At 38.6% G+C, this 22,692-nt stretch overlaps 1 protein-coding gene across 10 annotated transcripts in view; it reads left to right on the top strand.

The window, feature by feature from the left end:
- LRCH3 (leucine rich repeats and calponin homology domain containing 3) overlaps positions 1–22,692 on the top strand; it is a 66,787-nt gene that overhangs the window by 13,241 nt on the left and 30,854 nt on the right. For all 10 annotated transcript variants that reach the window (XR_009724789.1, XM_061348802.1, XM_061348803.1 and 7 more), the window contains exons 2-6: positions 15,181–15,325; positions 16,844–16,970; positions 17,719–17,824; positions 18,011–18,147; positions 19,453–19,562. Coding sequence is in view for 9 of the 10 variants with exons in the window: in XM_061348802.1 (XP_061204786.1) it covers positions 15,181–15,325; positions 16,844–16,970; positions 17,719–17,824; positions 18,011–18,147; positions 19,453–19,562 (625 nt within the window). In the remaining variant the exon portion in view is untranslated. The remainder of the gene's footprint in view (positions 1–15,180; positions 15,326–16,843; positions 16,971–17,718; positions 17,825–18,010; positions 18,148–19,452; positions 19,563–22,692) is intronic.

Raw genomic sequence — 22,692 nt, 5'->3', positions numbered from 1 at the left:
TGAAATCTGAAAATCAGATTTGTAATTTCAGGACTCTTAAGCTATCCAGTATCTTTGCTGCATCAAAGTCCTTCTCTCTATCTCCCCACAACTCTGTGCGGTCTTGTGAAAGTTGTTAAAGTTGAATTGTTTCCATTAAGTCTCTTGATTAAAATTCATGGAGTAATTGTTGCAGTGGGACTATTTTCCATGGTGTGGGGTTGGATTTGTTTGGGATTTTTTTGCAGTGCTGGAACTGCAAGTTTACCTGCAGTTTCACCCAAGCTGAAGATTGTTGTCCTTCTTTTTACCCAAGCCTATTATCCTAGCAAGATTTTGTGAAAGATAAATGGATTGAATAAATATTAATGTATGCTTTTAACAATGCTTGAAATTTTTAATAGGAAAAAATACAGATGGATCCAGAGCTTTGTGCATAGACTTAACAATCCGGCAGTAGTTCTAGCTCCATTTTCAAGGCTTTGTTACGTGTTTGGTTGAAAATGAATTTTTAAAGGCAATTTTACTTGGGCCATTCCTTTTGCTTGTACCTGAAGAAACTTTGTCAGGGGGGTTGGGAGGGGAAGAGTTCACTTACTGCCCACTTCCCCTCACTGCTAACTGTGAAGCAGTGGTGTAAAATGAAACCCTGCTCTCCTGGAACACAGTCAAGTATTTCATAAGCAGTGGGCAAGAGGCAGGGTGTCATGTTGCTAAGGAGCTGTAGTGTGCTTTCATACATAGTGTGTCATGCTTGTGCCCATGCATTGGCATGTATAAAGCAGTTTATCTGAACCTTTGAGATTTTTACATTTGGGTTTTCACATGTTGGTGAGTGACCACTTTGTGAAATTAGGTTCTATAGAGAGAACGCTAAAAATACCAGCGGTTAAAAGTAATTTTGAAAATGGAGTAGCAGAGGTCTCTTGGAGTGGAACTCTTATCATTGTTGTGCAGTGTGGGCAGTTGCCACACAGCTCAGCATTTGTCAATAATTCTAACAATGCAAAATAAACTTCTGTTCTCCTTTTTCTCTTGCTGTGTGCAGTTTGTACTGAGACGGTATAGATGGAGTTGTCATATGCACAAAACTGATGTTTCTCAGAGGAGCTGGAGGGATAGAACCAATCAGCCAAAAGTTTTCAGAGTGCTACAGTTTGAGATTAACTTCCATCATGGGCTCTTCAGAGGAGCAATGTTTACTGTTAAACCTCAGCTTCAGCATTTTCCTGAACTGGGATAGGTTTGGTTTTAAAAGAATTCTCTTTTAAGTTGTAGTGAGATCAGGTTAGATTTTGTGTTGTGTTTGCTGCCAGAAATACTTTTTTAAAAAGATGTGTTTAAAAATACTGGTTTGAGAATGTAACAGTCCTTTTGATAGCCTTGCTACTAGCTCTTAGCAAGCTGAGCTTTTAAACAAGCGAAGATGCATGTAATTGTGACCACCAGTTCTGTAGTTCTTGATCCCTGCTAGGATCGGCATGGCGTGCTTTTGACTGAAGGTGACTTTTATGGTTTCCAGATTCAAAATTTATTTCATATGATGAACATATGTTTTGGCAATTGCTGTCATTTATCTCTTTGTTTGGCTGTCCTCTCTGTTTGATGGGGGGTATTTTCCATACATATTCTGTACTGTTGTTTTATTTCTTGACACTAAAATGGCTTGTACTGCACAGACGACTTGGTAAGGCTCCAGCTCTTTTTCTAGAACTCTGGCAATAATTGTCCAATTGAAAATTGCAGCGCTGCTGGTGTAAAGTGTAACAGACTTTTTTTGTTAGGGATGATGTCAGCATGAGAGATGGCCTCAAGGAGTCATTAAAAGAACATAGGACTTTTGACTGTTGGACTTTATTGACTTTTCTCCTCAATAAAATACCATCCTGCTAAAGACAGATTAGTGTCTGCAATGCTATGAGACATACTTGGTGACCTTACTGTGTAGTCTGATGAAGCTGCATCTAAGTGCCGTAAATACAGAGGCACTCTATTAAGCGCTTCAGAGAAATGCGGTAATAACAGGCATAAAATTTTATAGAAATGCTTGCCTTTCTGTGAAAGTAATTGGCCTTTTTATGTGAAATTACTCACTTTGCTTTTTAGGACCTTTGAATTTCCAGTTCTGGTTTAAGCTGGTTTGTTTCTAACTCTCCACTTATGACATTCTGAAATGTATTCACAGCTAAAATGTTTTTCTTTATGGTCTGTCCATCTGTTACTGACTTTAATATATTATTCAACTTAAACTGTGGAAAAAAGGGAGTAAGGTAATGTATTTTGAACTGATCAGTGAAATATATAGGGGAAATATGCAAAACTAATGGGATAGTAGGTAAATTGCAGCTGTCACATTAGCTGACTTATTTATATGTGAAAATGCTTGGAGATGGAGAATTTTATGTATAATAATATTAAGATGAACTGAAGTCATTGCTAGCTTTCAGTGAAATAAATAGATGAATGGTGGAAATATGAAGCCTTTGTTGGTTGCATTTTATGTTTCCAGCCTTCCTGACTAACCTATTCCTGCTTTTCGTCTGTGCCAGGTCTCCTTCCCCCAGTTATAGTTTCATGACAGAGCTGTTGGAATTACTGAATATAAGAGATCTTTCACTGATACAGAGGAAAGCCAGAGCAGAGCATTAAGCAAAGTCACAGTAACATACAATCTTCCTCACTGATAGTCTCTTCAGGCAGAACTCTCCATAGCCATGAACAGATTGTCGAGGGTGGTTTAAAAATGTAATCGGTGCATTTAGAGTGCTTTAGCTGGTTGTGGGGGTGCCAGCTTAGACAACATAAATTTATTGAAAAGGCACTATGCTGCCTTACAGGGACTTTCTAGCCTGGCTCACTGCTGCCTAAGAGGTCTTGATACTTTTCTGTCATTACTTATCATTGTACACCATCTGCATTAGCCTTTATATTAACTTGTGGTGTTACGTTATCCACATTTTCTGACCCTTCCTTCCCCCTCTTTTTCTGAATAACTGAAGATTGACTATGGATTCTAAACTATATGGTATCTAGCATAGTACCTTAGAGTCTAATCATGAGATGAAGGAACTAATATTTCTCATATTTTTGTTTTCCTGTCTTTTTTTTTGTGAGAAGTTGTATGTATAGTATAGCTTCTTGGTAAGAGTCTTTTCTATTTTCCTGCTGCTATATTATAGCTGCTTCTGTGTGTGGTACCTTTTGTACATGCTGCATGCTACAGGTTTTCCATGTAAAATGGAAAGGTGAGAGAAATGAAATTGAAGGAGATGATAATGTGTGTGAAGACCTCAAAGCCATTTGGGTGCTTACTGGCCAGCCTCTGGACCATGAGAAAAATGTGTTTCCTTAAACTTATAGATGTAAGGAAATGAAAAGTTGCCACGTAGAACGCACAGCCTTCCCTCCTCTCTTAAAGAGCAAGCGTCTTCCACTTACAACAGTAACTCAGCCCTCTGTTCTGGAGGTGGCAGCTTGCATTGTGTCCTGTACTGAAGTAAATTTTGAATACAACTTACCATGATGTGAGGACAAGTTTCATAACAACAGGAAGCTTTTTAATTAAAAACAAGATAAAAAAATGTATTATTAAGTGACTTGACTTTTAGACTCAGCAGTTCAACACAACCTAGCAAAAGAATGTCAGCTGAAGTTTAATGGAGCTTGAGTATAGTTTCAGTGTCACAGCATGTTGAAGAAGTTGCAGCCCTTTGCCACATTCATTCCTGTTTCTGTGCAGTAGTTCCTCTCTCCTCTGCGCTCTCAACCAGATCACTAAGATCAAGTTGTTTTAAGTTATGAAGTGACAACCAGGTTAGTTCTGCTCCTGTGAAAATGAGAAGTTATGCTCAAGTCTTTAGTAGTTGGTTTTCTTGGGGTATTAAATGGGAATGTAACAGAAAATGAGAAATTCTTTCCTGATTATGGAAAAGAGTCCATAGAAGGAAGGTATGTCCTCCCTAAATAATATGGGACAAGACCAGCTCAGGCATATGGGAAGCAAACATCGTGGGAAGTGCTGATACTTTTCGTGGGAGTATGTTCATTTGTTGGTATTCATTCTCCATGATCCCGAGTGTGAGAACTGAGAAAAGCAGATGTCTTAAATAAAAAATAGATGAGGAAGAAATATAGGAGAGAGAAATTTCCTGTTGTATAGGCTGGGATTGAAATCCTGAATCAAGTGAGCAAATCTGAACTCTGTAATGATTCTAAGTAATGTTGCAGCAAAACATTAACAAAATGAGCTTAGTTTCCTTTGTTTTAGCTGAGATGGTTGCTTAATGCTAGAAGAAAATAGAATGCTTAAATAATGAGCACTTTGATCTGATTCAAGTCCAAGTAATGTCTGCTTAGAAAATCCTGATTAAAGATTTTTCTTTCGTAAGTTTTTTTTCTTTCTTCCCTCCTGGATTGGGTTTTGTTTTGGTCAGTTGTTTGGTTTTGGGATTTGGGGGCTTTTAACCTTCTTGTAGAGGTGAGGCCTCAACTCGTTTGCCAGTGTGCAGGTAACAGCTACTGTAAGGAGGTTGTACTACCAAAGGAAGTCACTGCCCTTACCTATCCACTAGAAAGACAGTTCATTTAAGTCCTCCCCAAATTAGCTTCAGGTAAAATTTGCAAGAGTAGTTTAAACAACTTTAAAAATCATGTGGGCTAACTTGACTTCTCTACCTGATGTAAATTGAGAAATGCTCACACAAGTGTTGCAGAATTAGTAATTTACAGCAAAGGGCTGGTAAGGAGTATCCAGTAGAGGTGATAATTTTACACCAGTACAGTTGGATTCCAGGGGGTGTATCTCCAAGTCTTTCAAATGCCATTTTAAACTGTCGTGGTTAAACTGGTATAAAAGGCTAGACTCACAGGTTTTATGCTATGATTTGATTTATTTATTTATTTATTTTTGGTTGGTTGGTTGTGGTTTTTTGTTTTTCTTTTTAGTTAAAAGTCAACAAGGAGTAGGCTTTGGTCAAACCAAAACAGCCTCCTTTATAACACGTTTATCAATGAAGGGGTGTATGCTGCCTTACCAGCTGTGTAGGTGCAGTCCAAAGGCTGTTTTCCCTTGGAGATAAATACTGTAGGTGTGTTTTGCACAAAACCCCAGAGATTCTTGCAATGCAGCTGGTCAGGGAGGAACTGAACTTCCCCAGTTTAACCGGATTTGGTGAGCTGGCGATTCTGGTTCATTTCCTCAGTGTTGGCTCTATTGCGACATTGTTTCTCCAACTTTCACTTACTTTAGTTTGTTTGGATTTATGTTTTAGGGTGATCTGAAAGAGAAGCATGATTGTGCTGTTGGCTGGATGCCCAAGTTTAGTGAGGAAAGGGAATGAAATTGCTGGAATCAGGGGAATGGTGGGGTTTCTAGCAGAAGGTGGAAGTGTATGTAAATACTTCTTTAACCCCAAACCCTATAGGAGGGGGTTAGAATTAATCTCTGTTTTCAACCATAGCTGAACAGTTCCACTTTGCATCATCTCTGCTGTGGCAGTACATGATTTGCAGTTTGCATTCTGTTGGTAATCTGTCCTCTTGTTTTCTGACCAGTCATAAGGCCCAGCTGGTAGGTCATCTGACTTCCTTTATCTGCCTCCATTCTAAAGCCACTGAATTCTGCTCCCTGCTCATCTGAAAAGTGGTTGCATCTGATTCCCGAAGTGTTTGCTTTGCCCCACCACCTGCCATCCTTAATGTCATACTGCATACACAGGTACATATCTGTAATGATCTGTAATGAGCAAAACTTGGGAATAAATCCCTGCTCACAATGTATTTGCTACTCTGAGAAGAACTCTGTGTTTTATTAAAGTGTGTGTGTTAAGGAACCAAAAAAAGTGCAGTTTTCATGCACCAGCTAGTCCAAATCCCAACTACTGCCAAAAATCATGGTCCTTTTCTTCCCATGCACATTCTTGTCCTCTCTTTCATACTGATGTTAGATTACACAACTGCAGCATGAATCAGATCATGCCTTAGAAGGGCTGAAAACTATTTGTGGTGGTGTTTTTTTTGCTGGATTTGTTCTTAGTAATGAGCCTGAACTGGCTGTGTGGCTGCACAGTTGGGAGTGCTGGTGCAAGAGGAGGGCATGGTAACACATGGCCAGAAAGGAATTGTTCCCTTCGCTGGCTTATGGTGGCTGACTGTGAAGCCAGCATCTCCATTGAAAAATTAATAAATAATACTTGACATAACAGTTTGATTCATTGGCACTACTGATTTTCCTGCTCTGGAGCCAGCTAGAGGAAAAGCAGCTGGGGTCAATGGAGTATTAGGAGTTCTCTGTTCCTTACAGGGATTGGAACTTGTCACTCTTCCTGTTCTCCGGTAGCCACACAACTGTGTAATGGTGTTCCATAGTTTCCACTGGGTTTTGGTTGTTTGTTTTCATTTTTAGTAAACAAGCAATATTATTCCTTGCAAAAGGAAAATGAAATTATTTTACAGAGGAAGGGGCATTGTATTCCGGGTTGTTACTCTGATTGTAGTGTTTATCTCTTCTTGCAGTGCTTACACAGTCTGCTCCTGTGAGAAAATCCCGCTTTCTTTGGGAATGTGCTTTCTTGTCAGATGATGTACAGCAGCTGACATTAAGTGCAGGACTGTAAAATACATGTTTGTGTTTAGTCAGTATGTTTTATGGTGACACCTGTGAAGTTTTCATTCATGTGTAAAAGAGAAAGCTAAACTACAGCAAATTTGCATTAACATCCTGTGGAAAGAAAAAAGGGAGGGAGAATGGGAGTTGGTGCTTAGAATCTTGTTTGCTTCTTTGATCCCAGGTATGACTGAGTTTTCTTATTTAGTGTAATTGAAGTTCTTGCAGATCTTTGTGTGTGGATTTTTCTAGCCCTAACAGAGGATGGTGAATTTTGCAGAGACGAGGCTCAGTAAGAGAGTTGCAGTTGATTAATTTCTTGGGTTTATGTGTTGTGTTCTAATGGAGAAGAGTTGAAGGGGCAACACTGCTAAAAAATCCCTATTGTAGTTCAGGTGAGTTGGAAGGCAGATTCAGCAAGACTCCCTTGTGGGACTGTTCTTAAGATGTTCCTGAGTTAAAACAAAAGCTAGCTAGGTTTCATGTGGCAAACTGTGTGTTGAAGTTAAACGCTTAGGCCACAGTTCTGGGTCACTAAAATTGCCTCAAGCAAGGGATTTGTGAGAGTTCTTCAGAAAAGTGAGGGGTTTTCTTGTTTTTTTAAACCTTTGGCGAGAAGCCTTGTTATTTGTATTGAGTGTTCCAAAATAAAAGCGTGGTCAGAGGAAATGGCGTCTGTGAAACTTTGATCCACGCATCTGACACTTGACCATGATTTGGCAATGATTTGAAGCATGGTTTATAAAGGACACTGTTAAGCAGCTCTGATTAAAAGCGTGCTACAAACCTTGTCTTTAGCACACAAGACAGGAAATACAGAGCGTTGATTTCAGTGTGAAGTATAATCTTTCGGTTAATTTTGCATGTTATGCGGTATATTCTCAAGTTGGTGAAGCAGGCTTTGGTGGTAAACACCTCTGCATTCCAGGCATCGTACCACCAAGTTGACATTTGGAAGAAACCACCATCCTTTGCCTTGTTTCCTGTAACTGTAGAAATAATAGCCTGTTCACTTGGCAGAACCCAGTAGGTTGGAGATTCCTGGTTAAAAAATCTATGTCTATGGAAATGGTTAAAACACAGTTCAACGCTGCTGGTATTGTGGCTGAGTAGGAATGTGATCGTACATATCAAGAATGGATCTGCTGAGAACTGAAATGTGGTAAGTGTATCAGGGATGGATCACATGTCTGAATCTAATTTTCCTTCATGAAATACTGGAAATTGAAATTAGAAATTAGGGGATGTATTTCATTACAGGGCTACAGAAATAATGTAGGTGAAAATAGTCTTCATTATGCCTGATAGTTGGGTATTCCGGCTTGGGCAGTGGTGCTGTTGTGTCGTCATTGTACATTACTGAGGTAAAACAAAGAAGGAAGTGTTTCATTTTGGCTCACCTCCTTTCACCTGAACTTAATAGGTTTACAAGAAGTATATCTCAGATACATGGGAGAATAGCTGGGAGAAGTTCAGGTTTGACAGGACTGGCAGGTGGAAGGTGAGTCAGGAGATGACATTTCAGAGGTTAGTTTTAAATTAGGGTATGACAAAAGTGGTAGTGTTGTATCGCAGCAGGCAGGAAGAGGTAAAATCATCCCTTCTGTGTCAGGAAACCCTCCAGGTGTGAAATGCAGCTCTAAGGATGCCAATATTTTCAGTGCTCAGAGAGGAAAACGTTCCCAGATACTGAGTCCAGAGACCAACGGCATCAGAATTGTATACAGAGGTATTATTTAATGACGATTTCTGGTTATCTTGCACAAGTCAGGACAGTAATACCAGCAGCTCATCTGCTTAGGACTATGCTTGCTTTTTATTTGTTTTCTTTCAGTAGCTTTGTGGGAAAATTTCCTAAAAATCATCAGAATCATAAGCATTGCTCTTCTCAGTATGACCTGAGAACATTTCAAGTTCTGGAATGTTTGCAAGGTGAAACAAATCATTTCATAAAACCAGGATGAATATGCATGAATTTGGTTGGCTGCTAGAATGAACGACAAACAAGAGGTGGAGTTAAAGTTTATATAATGCATTTGGAATTGTGAGTAATCATTCTAATAGATTTGATTCTAAACCTCATAATTGAGCAATCAGACGGCATCAAGTTCCTCAAAAGACCTGTTGAGTGACGTTATCTGAAAGATGCCTGTAACCTAAGCAGTTAATTTCCAGGGAGCAGACCGACTCTTCCGGAACAGTAGGCTGCAGATGAGCAGGTGAGCTGCTTTGCCTATCTGTGAGATTACGTCAGCTACTTCAAGGATATTCTTCAGTGTGATTGCGGTTTTGTTGTTATCATTGTGAAACTGTGGAGTTTGCTTCTGGTCTTTAAGTTGTGTATATGGGGAGAAAAAAAATGTCTGTTTACACAGTTCCAGATTTTGAACTTATTTCTTCTTGAACAACTGTGCTTTGTCCTCATACAACAGTTCATTCTGCCTTTTGCCTTCTGTCACTCTTCTGGCTGTCAGCCTCCTGGTCACTGATTGGCTTTATATCATAGAATCATAGAATCACAGAATCATAGAATGGTTAGGGTTGGAAAGGACCTTAAGATCATCAAGTTCCAACCCCCCTGCCATGGGCAGGGACACCTCGCTCTAAACCATATCACCCAAGGCCCTCGTCCAACCTGGCCTTGAACACTGCCAGGGATTGAGCATTCACAGCCTCCTTGGGCAACCCATTCCAGTGCTTCACCACCCTAACAGGAAAGAATTTCCTCCTTATATCCAATCCATTACCCCGTGTCCTATCACTACAGTCCCTAATGAAGAGTCCATCCCCAGGCTTCTCTAATTATTTATATGAAAATATGTTTTTGTCTGTAAGCGGCAAGCTAATATATCTTAGATTTGTCTGTTAGAAAAAGAAAACTGTTGTGTGCTTTTAAGTTACAACTGTTTTCATAGTTTTAGGGAAAACAAAACAGTTTCTTGCCCTTCGAATGAAGTCATCCTAGTTGAGGGCAGTATATAGTAGCCAGTGTCACCATCAGGATTCAAATCAGTTCACGGATACCAGTATTGTTATTGCATCACTGCAGCACATTCATGGCTGCAACTGGGTTATTGTAGATGATGTGATACATCATGGGTGGGAGTTCACAGTAGCTGACATAAAGTCACAAATCTCTCTTACATTAGTGTTTTGCCAGCGGGGTGTTATGGTGGTTGCTGACATTTGGTTTTGAATAGATGGCCAAAAATGTAGACTTTGATGGTTTAAATTAAAAAAAAAAGTGCATGAGGAGCACATGCAGATCCCTGGTGACAAAAGGCAGATTTTTATCAACGAAATGGTGTAGCACAGCCCAGGCCTAGAACTGGCCTTCATTGTCATAATTATTTGGAATGAGAGCAGAAGCCATATTCCCATTGCAACAGGATTACTGGACTGATCACATTAGCATCTTGTGATGAATTGGAATTCAGCACCACCCAGCTAGTTTGAGTGCCAGCAGCAGTGGAGCTGCAGCTCCCTTTCTTTCTAGAGTATGGAGTGGGTTAAAGTACCCGGTATGTTAAACAGTGCATCCTTGTGTATCAGTGATTTTACTTTGGAGACAAAATTAGTGTTGCAGCTTAAGTTAAAGATATGTGAACACAGCCCTGCTAATATTTGGTGTCAGAGGAGCATTCTTTGAGCAGGAACAGTTTAAGTTTAGAGCCAAATGATGCAATTTTAAACGTATTGTATTCCCTAGTCACATTTAACGTTGGATTTACTGGCTTTCTGAACGGAATCCCAATTAAGACGGAAAAGGTCAGTGATCTTACTCCACTCCAAGGTTTCATTTTGTGTTTGTACTCTTGGCTTTATTATCTTTCACAAAGAGCTTAGTTCCAAAGAATGCTTCTCCTTTGCCAAAATTCCACATAATCTTGCCTTCAAGGAAACATGTCCATTTTTAGCAGGCTACGAGAGCCTTTTTTAAAGCAGATTTCTGGTAACAGCAATTTTAGCCCATAAAATGTGACCACAAGTGAATCTACTTCAAATTATATTAGCTATATTCCACTCATACACTTACTCGTACTGAAATTCAAGATTTGTGCTTTTGGGGGAGAATCAGTCATTTGCTCTTTGGAGTTCATGGTATGTCAAGCAGCAAGGGTGTGTGTACATACATAGTAAAGCAAATAATCTGCATCATGCTGATTACTCCGTGCTTGATTTGACAGTTAGCAATTGGTTTTTAATTCATGCTGTAGCATTTGTTTAAAAAAAATGAAAAAAACTAAATAAGAATTCACTACAATGTTCTTCTGAGAAGTTGAGAGAAATCTTTGCAGAACTTTTAGTTTGTAACTTTAGTAATTTATACTGTAGCACGTTCTGGTTTTCTGGTTGTAGTTGAAGTTATTTTATGCATACAGTAGCAGAAAAGTATCACTAAAACAAGTCTTATTTGACAATGTATTTTCAATAAAATACCTTAAGTTTTGTTCCTTCACCACTTTCTCTTTTGGAAAAACATCAGCTACTGCCATACTACAGGGTAACGTATGTGTAAATATCTAACCAATCACTGGTGTCTTTATTTCTCTCCTGGTTTTGTTAGAGCTGTTCCTTTCATTCAGGTATTTTTAGGAAGAAGGGGTGGAAGAGGATGAAGTTGTTGAATCATTTCATACAATGACTGCTGCAGTCTCTGCCCCATTTCTGGGTCCATTTAAGGTCCACTTTCTGGAGTGGAGGAGGGTTCCAGAGAAATTGGCCAAAATCAAAAATGTCACTGAGTCTTAGGGACTTAGGGAAATTGAAATACTTGTTGGAGGTTTGCAAAGGGGCAAGGCAGCGATTATGAATGACCAAAAGCAGTTCTTCATTTGCTGATTTGGAATTCACACTGTATTTTATCATATATTGTTTGACTCTATCGCTTAGTCTGTGTTTTTCTAGCACTTGTGTTTTTTTATGGTCCTGGCAGACATTCCCTCTTAGCTCCCCATTCAAGCATATGAAATCATGGATGCTGTGTATGAGTTAGCATTCTCACAGCTATCATCTGGATAAAAATGCTGCAGGCTTCTTAACCAAGCTTGTAATTGGTTAGACCTGCTTTGAATGATTTAAGAGACTACACTGCAGCATCAAAATTCAGCTTCGATTTAATCTGCTTCCCACCAAATTCCTACTGCTAAACAGAAGTGCCGAGTTTCAAAAATCACTGTAGATTGAGAGAAGTCTGGAAAAACTTAGTTGTTGTGACTAGCCAGCTTTGGTGACTCTCTTCTATCGTGCAATGAGCTCATTTGTTGTTTAAAAAAATATATTTTCACTTCTTCACACCCAATGTTATTTTGTAGGGAGTTATTTCTATAGAAATTCCAAATCATAGCTCAGAATATGTTAAATTCTCAACTAGTTCATGCCTCATGGGCTGCACGATATGTAAACACTGGAATTTAAATGTTCTTTGGTAAGATAAAGTGAAACAAAAAGCAATTGTGAATTCTCATGTTTGTGGTTAAACCCTTTCCAAAACAGAGTTGAAAGAAATTCTTTCTTTGCAACTCTTCTGCCAGAAAATATGGCTCATTACTTGGGAAGCCCATTTCAATGTTAAAATGGGTGGTATTAAAACAGACTTTGCCAGCACAGCTGTGTGAAGGGGGACTAAAACTGTGTGCTGAAGGATGTTGTTACATTGTGAGATAACTGGTGGAATTCTGTTCCATCCTCCAGAGTCCCTAAGAAGAATGCACCTTACAGTGAACCAGTGGTGTAATTCTTTAAGTAGGTGCTTAAACATCTAGTCAGTGTGGAACCTAAGTATTCTTTCTAAATTACCTTTGCTTGTTTCTTAACATCTCCGAAATAACTTGCATTCTTCTCCCTTTCTTTTATGGCAACATACAACTGTGCAGTGAAACCTTAACGGTGAGTTGTATGTGTAACAGATAATTTCAGTAATTCCAAATACTGTGAGTGGCTGCACTTACAAGAAACTTTTTGGGGCACATCATTTTTATGCGTTGGGACAATATGTTTGTTTGGAAATGGCTCTTCTGTTATGTATTACAACACAGGAGAGATATGTTTGGGAATGTTGCCATTTTGGACATTGCATTGTTGCATAGTTTTAGCGCTATTTACTCTGCTTTGAATTTACTGCAGCTGTACAGCATGGAGGAGGGGAGAGCTGGAGTTTGCTGTCATTCTCACTGAAACATGAATAAAAAATATATTATGGAAGTAAAGCAGAAGAAACCCTAGGACAGGCTAGTATATTAAGGGAAAAGGCTTGTGCAAAATAAGTGTCCATTGCAGAAATTCCTTAGAAAGTGTGTACTGTGTGAAGCAAGCAGGATATAGACAATTGCTTTATTGACTCCTGTACTATCTACAGCTTCTTAAGCAGATTCTGATCAGCCAGGTTCATTTGCTGTTTCCACTTAAGCTGGAGTTTGACGAGTGCTTTAAATAGGCAAAAATAATCCATGCCACCGGAGCAAGGGACTCTGCTGCCTGCACCGTCGTTTTTCCCTGGTGCTGGCTTAGGGTTTGTAGGGCTGAGTGCTGAGGGGCACAGAAAAAAACCCGTTTTTAATTCAGACAGGATTTCCAACAAACTCGTGACAATACAAGGGCTTGGGATGAGCAACAGAAGTAAGAAGACTTTCGGTTTGGCAAGTAGCAGGAAGCAGGACCTATCACGGTGGTCTTTCCTTGCATTTGATGCATTTATCTGATGTTGTATCTGGATTGGCATATGGTAAGATCGGGATGTTTATGGAATCTGCCTTTAGCAATTCTAAGAGCAGTTTTTCCTTCACTCGTCAAAGAAAAGTGGAAAAGAGGTATTCTTCATGCAAAGATAAAAGGGGCAAAGATCTCAAATTGTTTCCTGACATAAGGCAACTAAATAATTCAAGACATGTGATGCACACTTAATATTGGTGGCTTCTGTTATTTTGTAGTTTTGCCTCCGACTGTTGATTTTTCAGAATCAAGTATGGACAAGTTTAAGCTGAGGTCATGTTTGAGTCTGATTCAAGCTGGAAAGAAGCACTTGGTGTGATTTATTTTGTTTTTGTTAAATACTCATTGCTGAATGGACAAAGAGTTTTGTTCTGTTCTTTAAGACTGCATTGGCAGTCTTAAAAAAATAATCTGATGGTTCCTTCATCCTTTATGCTGTTGAGGAAAATTCGAAATTCAATACAAAGTAGCAGTTAAACTTGGATTATTTATTTTTTAATCATTTATAACACTGATTCAGTTTACATGGGTTCTTACAATGAATATCTGCCCTCCCTTAAAAATATTAAGGTGAAGAGTTAGTTTATTAAACAGGAAGTATGTCTGTAGGAACTCCCTGCTGGCAACAGGTGATCTTGATGTGAGCATAACTCCTGTCAGTATTAAGAGCTGGGTGTGTTAGGAAGCAGGAGCTGGCATTATAAGCAAAAGCTTGCTTTAACCTTTAAAAACAAGAGCCCTTTGCAGCTGCATTATTTATCACAATGCAGCTTTTATCATAGAATCACAGAATGGTTAGGGTTGGAAGGGACCTTAGTCCTTAGCAGTACTCCAGGTGGAGTGTGGACACACAGCTTGGTGTCATCAGCAAACTTGCTGAGGGTGCACTCAATCCCACTGTCCATGTCACCGACAAAGGTGTTATACAGCACCGGTCCCAATACTGACCCCTGAGGAGCACCACTTGTCATTGGTCTCCATTTGGGCATTGGCCAGAACTCTCTGAGTTGTGAGCCAGTTCTTTATCCACCGAGTGTTCCGTGCGTCAGTACTTTTGAAGGAGAGTATTACCAATGGGTATTTAATGCAAATAGACTGGTAACTGGAACTGGCTAAGGAAAAATACTGATTCCTCATATACAGAGTTTGGTAGGAGTTTTGGTGGAACGTGTTATCTTTTGCTGAGGGAAGAATATACGATCACAAAGATAACAGTAAATTTTACTGATAGCAGCAAGCAGATCATTTCTCTGCAGCTGGGAAGACCCTTTATTGCAAACCGTTCCTTTGCCTGGTTGAGATTACAGGCTTGAACTGTATCTCTCTGAAGGAGGGAATGCTTTGGCTAAAGTAGAGGAGGCTTGTCTGAAGTGTGTGCCTCATGTTTCCCCTGTTGGGAGTGTTACACATGAATATACATGTATCTATATGAAGTATGTATTTTAGACTAAAAATCTGAGGTTTTCACGTAGCATTGAGTACCTTAGTAGAGGGCTGGGAGAAAAGTACTTTCTGATTCTTTTCATTCCAGCACTGGCCACTCAGTACCAATTCCATTATTTAAAGATAGTCTTGGTACAGAGATTTGAAGCTGGGCTTTCAGCATCTTAAAGTGTCTTCCTCTAAGCATAAGGCATTTTGGGATATGGAAGTCTGGCTACGAAAGGAGTGTTGCATCAGGCTCTCTCTCACTGTGGCTGTAAGATTTTAAAAGATGTTGATGTATTTCATGCGTGAAGTGAGTCACTTCATAACTTTGAAACTCTTGTAGGCAGGACAGTGAAACTGATTCCGGTCCAACTGTGTGACAGCAAATACACAGACAATACTTGTCCTCATGAAGTTTTAAGCACTTTACTGAATGTTTCTTTTTTCCCTCCCTTCAGATTTGTCACGGAACAGACTGTCAGAGCTTCCAGCAGAAGCATGTCACTTTGTCTCCCTCGAGAGTCTTAATTTGTACCAGAACTGCATTCGATACATCCCAGAGGCTATTTTGAACTTACAGTCTTTAACATTTCTAAATATCAGGTAATTATTGTCTTAGAAATTTTGCTTTAGCATCAGTAGTCTAGGTTTATAAATTTTAATGCATCTGTAAGTAGTGCTAACATGGTGTGTGATCATCACATTGTTTTATTGTATGTCATTGGATCAAAGCAGCCTGAACCAGTCTTACCCACTCAGGTGGATCAGGAGCATGAGGATTAACTAGCAGCTTGTGGAACTGAGTATGAAGAAGAAAGCTAATACCAGCTTAAAGAAATAGCCAAATGAATTCCAGTAGTTTTCATGTGAAATACAGGCATGCAGACTGGAAAGAGGTGATAGAGCTTTTAGGCAGTCTTTACATTTCAGCTCTCAGCAGCTGAGCAAGGCTTATGCAGTTTTCCTTTACTTTTGCCGCATTGATAGTTTTTAAAGATCTTTCTTAAGCATTAATACGACTCTGGCAGCATTGCCAAAAAGCTAATTGGTGCAAAAGCTAATTGGTGCAACTCAGGCTGTTGATTTAATTTAACTGTGTACAGCATCCTCCGTTTGTAGGCCTTTTAAGAGGCATGGAAAGTGCCTCATCACAAATTGGCAGTGATACCAATCAGGAAAAACATCAGGCTGTTTTTTTCTGTTGCTACCCTTTTGCCAATTTAGTATACTTATGTTTCTTTATTTTCTTTATTGATGGTGAGAATTGTAGGAATAGGATATGAATCAGGTATGGGTTTCCTATTGCTATGATCTCTAGTAGGTGCAGTCCAATTATTATCCTTTTAAAAGTTGCTGTTGATTCACCTACTACTGCTCAGAACTTTTTTCTTTAATAGCAGGGAAATCTTGATTACAAGTATGAAAAAATACAGCAGTCTATTTTGCTAAATGTCAACATCTGATCAAAGCCTTAATTAAGATCCTAATAAAATTCTTTCTAATCATCCAGTCACTGCTCCTTTCTATGTTTTATTTTTAAAGGGAATCTTTGTCTCTTACAGTCCATTCTCATCCTTCCTGTTCCTCATCTGAGGTTACAGTCCAGTCATATGACCTCATATTTGCTTTAATAGTAGTTTATTGTGAAATGTTCAAGGCTGCATTTTGTAATAGTGAAATCCAGCACACCATGATTTTTGATCCGCATGACTTGCTCAATTAGAAATATACTTTAAATATTCAGTAAGTACTGACTTTCTCTGTGGCATTTTGTATGTGCCCACCTGCAGTACTACCTATCTGAAAGGCTTTTGCACTCTGTTCGTAGTCATTTGTGACAGAGGGTGGCCCCTCATCAGAAGCACCTGAAATAACACATTTCCCAGCACCTGAGTTCAAAAACATCTGATCAGGTTTGGTACTTGATATTCAGAGTTTGTTTACATGTAACTGGATAAAGCAAGTAATGAAGAATGACTTAAGAGAACTACTTTTACATTAATTAGATGATCAACTCAGATTTTATATAATTGTAATGTGCTTCTTGTATGTGTCTTTCTTTGCGTTGGAATGTGAGTTCATTAGGGTTCTGATGATTTTGTTTTCTTTCTGTCCAAAAAGTCGAAACCAGCTTTCCACATTGCCAGTACACCTCTGTAGTCTACCACTAAAAGTCTTGATAGCAAGTAATAATAAGTTGGTTTCAATACCTGAAGAAATTGGACAGCTCAGACAGCTGACAGAGCTTGTGAGTATGCAGTTATTTTTTAACTATTACTATTCTCTCTTGAATTTGTAAGTGATGTGTTTAATAGGTTCAGATGTGCTTCAGAAGAAATAACTTCTTTTAAACTGATCAAAATAATGCAGTAACTAGGATGCTATCTGGGCATGTACAAGATCAACATCCTGTTTCTCATTCTGCTGAGACCTTTGTAATTCTAAACCAGTCACTTGCATGCAATGATAAGTTACTTACATCTGCTCTTAGCCTAAGGAGGATTTATGTCTGCCATAGTATCTCCAACTATGCTTTGACTTTGGATAGAGTTTGAAATACTCTGAGGTCTTAAAAAATTTATATGAGGGAGAGATGCCTTGCACTGGAGACCAAATGATCCATGTCAATTTAACTGAAAGTCTTCCTTAATTTTTAAAGGAAGGCTGGATGGAATTAGAGCTCTTCATGCTTTTGTTTCTGTCAAAAAGCTTTTATGTAGCAAGCTGTGCTCTCTCAGATAATATAGAATAACTTGAATGTGATAACTTGAAATAGCCCTCTACATCTGAATGCTTAAATCTTTGTAAAACTTTTATTTCCCCGTGTATTTAAATTGAGAATAATGCTTCATTTCAGCAATGAGATTAAGGAATATAGGGATCTGAGATGTTATGTAAACAGTTGTCTTTTTCAGTCCGTAAATAAAGTGCTACATATTTTAGTTAACAGAAGCCTACCAGTCAGTGATAACTCATTCTTTACTCTTGTTTTCTAGGACGTGAGCTGTAATGAAATACAGACAATACCTCCACAGATTGGAAATTTGGAATCCTTGCGGGACCTAAATGTCAGAAGAAATAATTTGGTGCGTTTACCTGAAGGTGAGATAAAGACTGTCGGTTGTAACAGCAGAAACCTAAAGCACTTCTGTATTTTCGATGCTGTTTTCTTCCCGTGGGAGCTAGAAGCAGCATATTTAATTATTTTGTAAAACACACAGTTTTATACTTTTGATTTTTTAATACTTTTTTAATCTGCTGATTTGTGTGTTTATTTTCTATCTCCAGAGCTTGCTGAGTTGCCTTTGATTCGATTAGATTTCTCCTGCAATAAGATAACAACAATACCAGTTTGTTACAGGAACCTCAGACATCTGCAGACCATCATGTTAGAGAACAATCCTCTCCAGTCACCCCCTGCACAGGTAAACTGCAGCTAGGAATACAGATGGACTAGTTCAACTAAAAAGGGCAGAACAAAGTTGGGTGCTGAAGGATTATATTACGAGCTTTATTTAAGAACAAGAGGACTTTAAATAAACTGTATTAACTAATAGTGTTAAATACACAGCACAGCTTGAGAAGTCCCTTTTCTTCTTTTGCTTTACTGTATTAGTAGTCTCATTGATGGGATATTACCAAGAATTCCCCTGTTAGCATTGTACTGCTGTTAATGTTAGCAGAACACTTCTGCTTTTGGTGTAAGAGAGAGGAAGCTCTGTTAGGCAAGACTGATTTTGTGCCACTCAAATGTCAGAATTTTGACTGAGGCCTCAGTGCTGCTATGTACTGGTTCACTTTGCAGCAGGGTGCTCAAATTAGCCTTTGAGCTAGAAGCTGCAATATGGTTAGTGACTAATTTGATTTTTTTTAATGTGGTATATAAACCCCTGAGTATTACAGGTTCTACTGTGAGCTGCTGCTTCTGAGTCAGGAAGACACTTGCTAAGACCTGTAGCAAGTAGGTTTTTGCCTCCCTTTTGAAAGCAAAAACAGCTGTTACTGGCTTCATTCACTTTCAATTTGAGCTTGCTTTGGCAGTCTGCTACTGCCATTCAGAGCTGGGCATGGGTGGGATGCATCATTCTGAGGCCAAGGATATAAATTCCAGTACTTGTAAATGCCTATATGTTGTTTGCATGTTGAAATTTTAGCATCCAGCTGACACAGTTGCATGCAGACCAGATGTACTTGGAGGGTAGCTTCCATTTGTCTGCCGTGTGCATCCTGTCATGCTCCAGTATACCTGTTACTCTAAAATGCAGTGAGATTAGAAGAAAAGATACGTTGGTTGATGTAAATGTCCTCATTTATTCTTCTCAACTACAGGTTAAATGTCTGTAGAGTACTTTGAAAATGTATTGTCAAATTATAGGGGGAGTGTCACGAGGATGGAGCCAGGCTCTTCTCAGTGACAAACAATGATAGGACAAGGGGAAATGGGTACAAACTGGAACACAAGAGGTTCCACTTAAACTTGAGAAGAAACTTCTTCTCAGTGAGGTGACGGAACACTGGAACAGGCTGCCCAGGAGGTTGTGGAGTCTCCTTCTCTGGAGACATTCAAAACCCGCCTGGACACGTTCCTGTGTAACCTTATCTAGGTGTTCCTGCTCTGGCAGGGGGATTGGACTAGATGATCTTTTGAGGTCCCTTCCAATCTCTAACGTACTGTGATACTGTGTGATACTGTGATACCTATGTAATTTATTCCTTTTTTTTTTTTTAAGATATGTATAAAAGGAAAAATCCACATATTTAAATACCTGAACATAGAAGCATGCAAGATAGCTCCAGACTTGCCTGATTATGATAGGAGACCCATGGGATTTGGATCTTGGTAAGTCTGGCACTATCCAAGTTCTTAGTTTTGACATTCAGGAAAATTTTTTCAGTTGCTTTGAGTTTTTAAAGAAAGTAGATCCAAGGATCATTCTTCAGTAAGTGCATTGATGGAGGTGGCTTTGAAGAATGTAATTTATATTATCTCATGGTGCACTTTAACAATTGGTGCATGCTCTTGTGGTGTTAACACGTGTTCAGTTTATAAGATCTTAATATTTTCCATATACTTCCTGAAGTACATCCCTGCTGTGATTTTGAGCCTTTTGTACAGAATTTTATAACTGCTGTGCTCAAACCACAGGTGTAAATGCTGATCTCCACCCTATTAGTATACTGCTGGTTTTGGCAAGCTTTCGCTTGGCGCTGTTGCTTAGCATTGTAACACAGATGTTGGAACAGTCACTTGTATCTGCTGCTAAATTAAGATGTCTAGAGAAAAGCAGGAATTAAGATTTATTTCTGTTATATGATATAGAAGAAAGGGAGTCAGTGAAGTATGAAACTAAATATATAGAAAAATTACCTCAGTCATCTTGGAAGGTGGTAATAAGGTGTGGAGGAGTGAGTTGCCTCGAAGGGATGAGCTGCTGTTTTAGCAGCAATAAAGCAGAAATCAGAGCACGTTACAATAAATCATGAGACAGATTTGTGAAGAGGGATTTGCAGAAGGGACTGACGAGTGATTCCTCATCAGCACAGAGTATCTTAAATTACTAATTTTTTAGGTGAGATCAACATATAAGCATTTTGAGTGTTACTCAGTTTCCTAGCGTATAAGCTGTTGGAGATGTTTTCTGCATAATGCTGAGGATTCTGCCATGTTACTAAATCATGGTATTTTATCTAAACGATAAAGTGTCATGATCTGTTTATCTCTAGCATAGTTTGTGTATTTTTTAAGAGAAATTCTAAAAATATCAGTGGACTATGTGCTTACTGATTTATTGTTGGTTTTAGTCGTATATTACTATGGAAATTTTCATTAATTGCTTTTATGAAATTAGAAGAATTAATGTATTATAATCATAACTTGGAATTATGAATGTAAAAACAAGTGCAGAGCTATTTGCATATACTTTCTTTGGATTTGCCTCCAGATTCAAGCATATGAAATGAGTTTCAGCTGTCATTCCTTTAGCTGTATTTCCATCCCCAGTACGATATAAGAGTTGGTGGTAGAATTATTTGTCATTACCATGCTCTTTAGGGTATTTAGTTTTACAGGGGATTATTCCTGTCTTCATGTGCCTACTCTCAACTGTCCGTGGTTAAGAGTATATATTAGGAGGCAACGGTAGAATGATGTAGTGGAAGAGAGGATCTGAAATTACTGTGTTCTTCTGGAACTTGGGATGAGAGAAATAAAAGCATTCTGCTACAATATAGTTAATATTTCCAGGCAAGTCATAAGAGCTTTATGTTTGTTCTCTTCAAAGGCGGCCAGTAGAAAAAAGATATCAGTCTGTACACCTAGACTTTGTTGCTGTTTTCATCTGATAAGCTAGGTGAAATACCATGGATCTGAAGGTTAAGGACCTGAAACTGAGTGGTTGAGATTTTTAAAAGTTTAAGAAAGTTTGAGTCATACTGTCAGTTCACTCTTCATCAAACATTGCTCAATAACAGAGTTGTTAATACTGCTAATAAAACAAGATGCTCTGAAACATTAGGATAGAAAGTGGGATTTCGAAGTTGTAGTGCAGCTGATTATCAAACCATTTACCAGAGTGAAATCTTGTATGTTACAGCCTCTTTCTAAATGTAAGATATATGAAATTTGTGTTGCAGCAAGTTTTGATCTGCTGCAGCCAGTCTCTCATTTGTAAGATTGAAGTTCAGAGCAGCTCAGGTTGGTGCTGGAATGAATGATTGAGAGGAGGCAGAACTGTCCAAGTTGTGTAGCAGTTCTTTTGGCACTGTGGCAGACTGGTACAGGCTGGAGTTAGAAGGTTTAAAATGTGAAGTACTCATGCATGAACCAGTGTCTTGGATACTCTGGGACTTGGACAACTGTTCTTTCTTAAAAATACATGTTTTAGTGTGGCTTCAGAGTGGTTGAAGTGTTGGCAAGTATTGTCTTTGGCTGTTGGCTTTACCAGGCATTTAGCTTCTCATCCTTTGATTTCGAGCCTTACATAGCCTTACATAGCCTTCTGGATTACTTGCCCCAAAATGCTCTGATCTGTCCAAATGCTTAGTCATTGTTCCTTGTAGCTTGTTGGTCAGAGAGGAATAAAAATCGTAAGTCTCAACTGATTTCAGGATGGCTGCGGTATGATTATAAACATGTAAAGTCTGCAGCATTGAGTGTGCAGCTGTTTTTAGATGTGAAAGTTAAGAGAGACAGAAAGCAGCTTTCATGTTAAAAAGGAAGAAAGTCCTGGGAACAGTGGTTATGAATTCTTGAGCTTCCTGATAGCCTCAGTGTTAGATGTAGAGCTTTTCGAAATCTCTAATTGAAAAGGAAGGCTAAAAGAAGAAAATTTGTATCAAAATACTTCCTCGTTTTTGAAATGTAGCCAAATTCATTTTGATGCTCTTCACTTTGCAGTAATTATTCAACCTTACAACAGGGTACTTAGGAGATTCTGAAAATATTGATGTATTTATAATGGAATTACACTGCAGATGGATTTTTCTTTTCTCTGACCCATGTTTTAAATACAGTATTTAAGTACTGTCAACTGTTCACATAAGTATAGTTCAATTGTCAGTTATTCAAGTAAATAGTTCTTTAACTGCACTGGGTGATTTTATGGTCATTCTTTTGCTTCCCCACACAAAAGAAGGGAGTTGTTTTTCCTTTCCCCTTTTTTCTTTCTAAGGGTTTATAATGCAAATGATTTTCCTATTCAGATACAGGGCCATAAAGGTGAACTCTTTATTTAAACAAAACTCCATGCCTATACAAGTTTGGAATTTGGTGTATGTCAGCATAGAAGTAGATGTATAGCTTAACTTTGTCATCCCTCCTCTTACTTTTTTGCTGTTTTATGTTTATTTGAAAACTAAAATAGCTCAGGATAATCGCCTGTTGCTATTATACAAAGTCCCATGCACACATACAGCACTGCGTTAATAATAATAACAACAACAGTAATGAGTCATTTGAAAATAAGTGTTTC

This window comes from Neopsephotus bourkii, unplaced genomic scaffold (assembly GCF_033783945.1).
Source record: "Neopsephotus bourkii isolate Nb327-2 ecotype Australia unplaced genomic scaffold, CSIRO-AGI_Nbou_v1 NB_369, whole genome shotgun sequence".
Classification (NCBI taxonomy): Eukaryota; Metazoa; Chordata; class Aves; order Psittaciformes; family Psittacidae; genus Neopsephotus; species Neopsephotus bourkii.
This window is presented reverse-complemented; position numbering and strand designations above follow the sequence as displayed.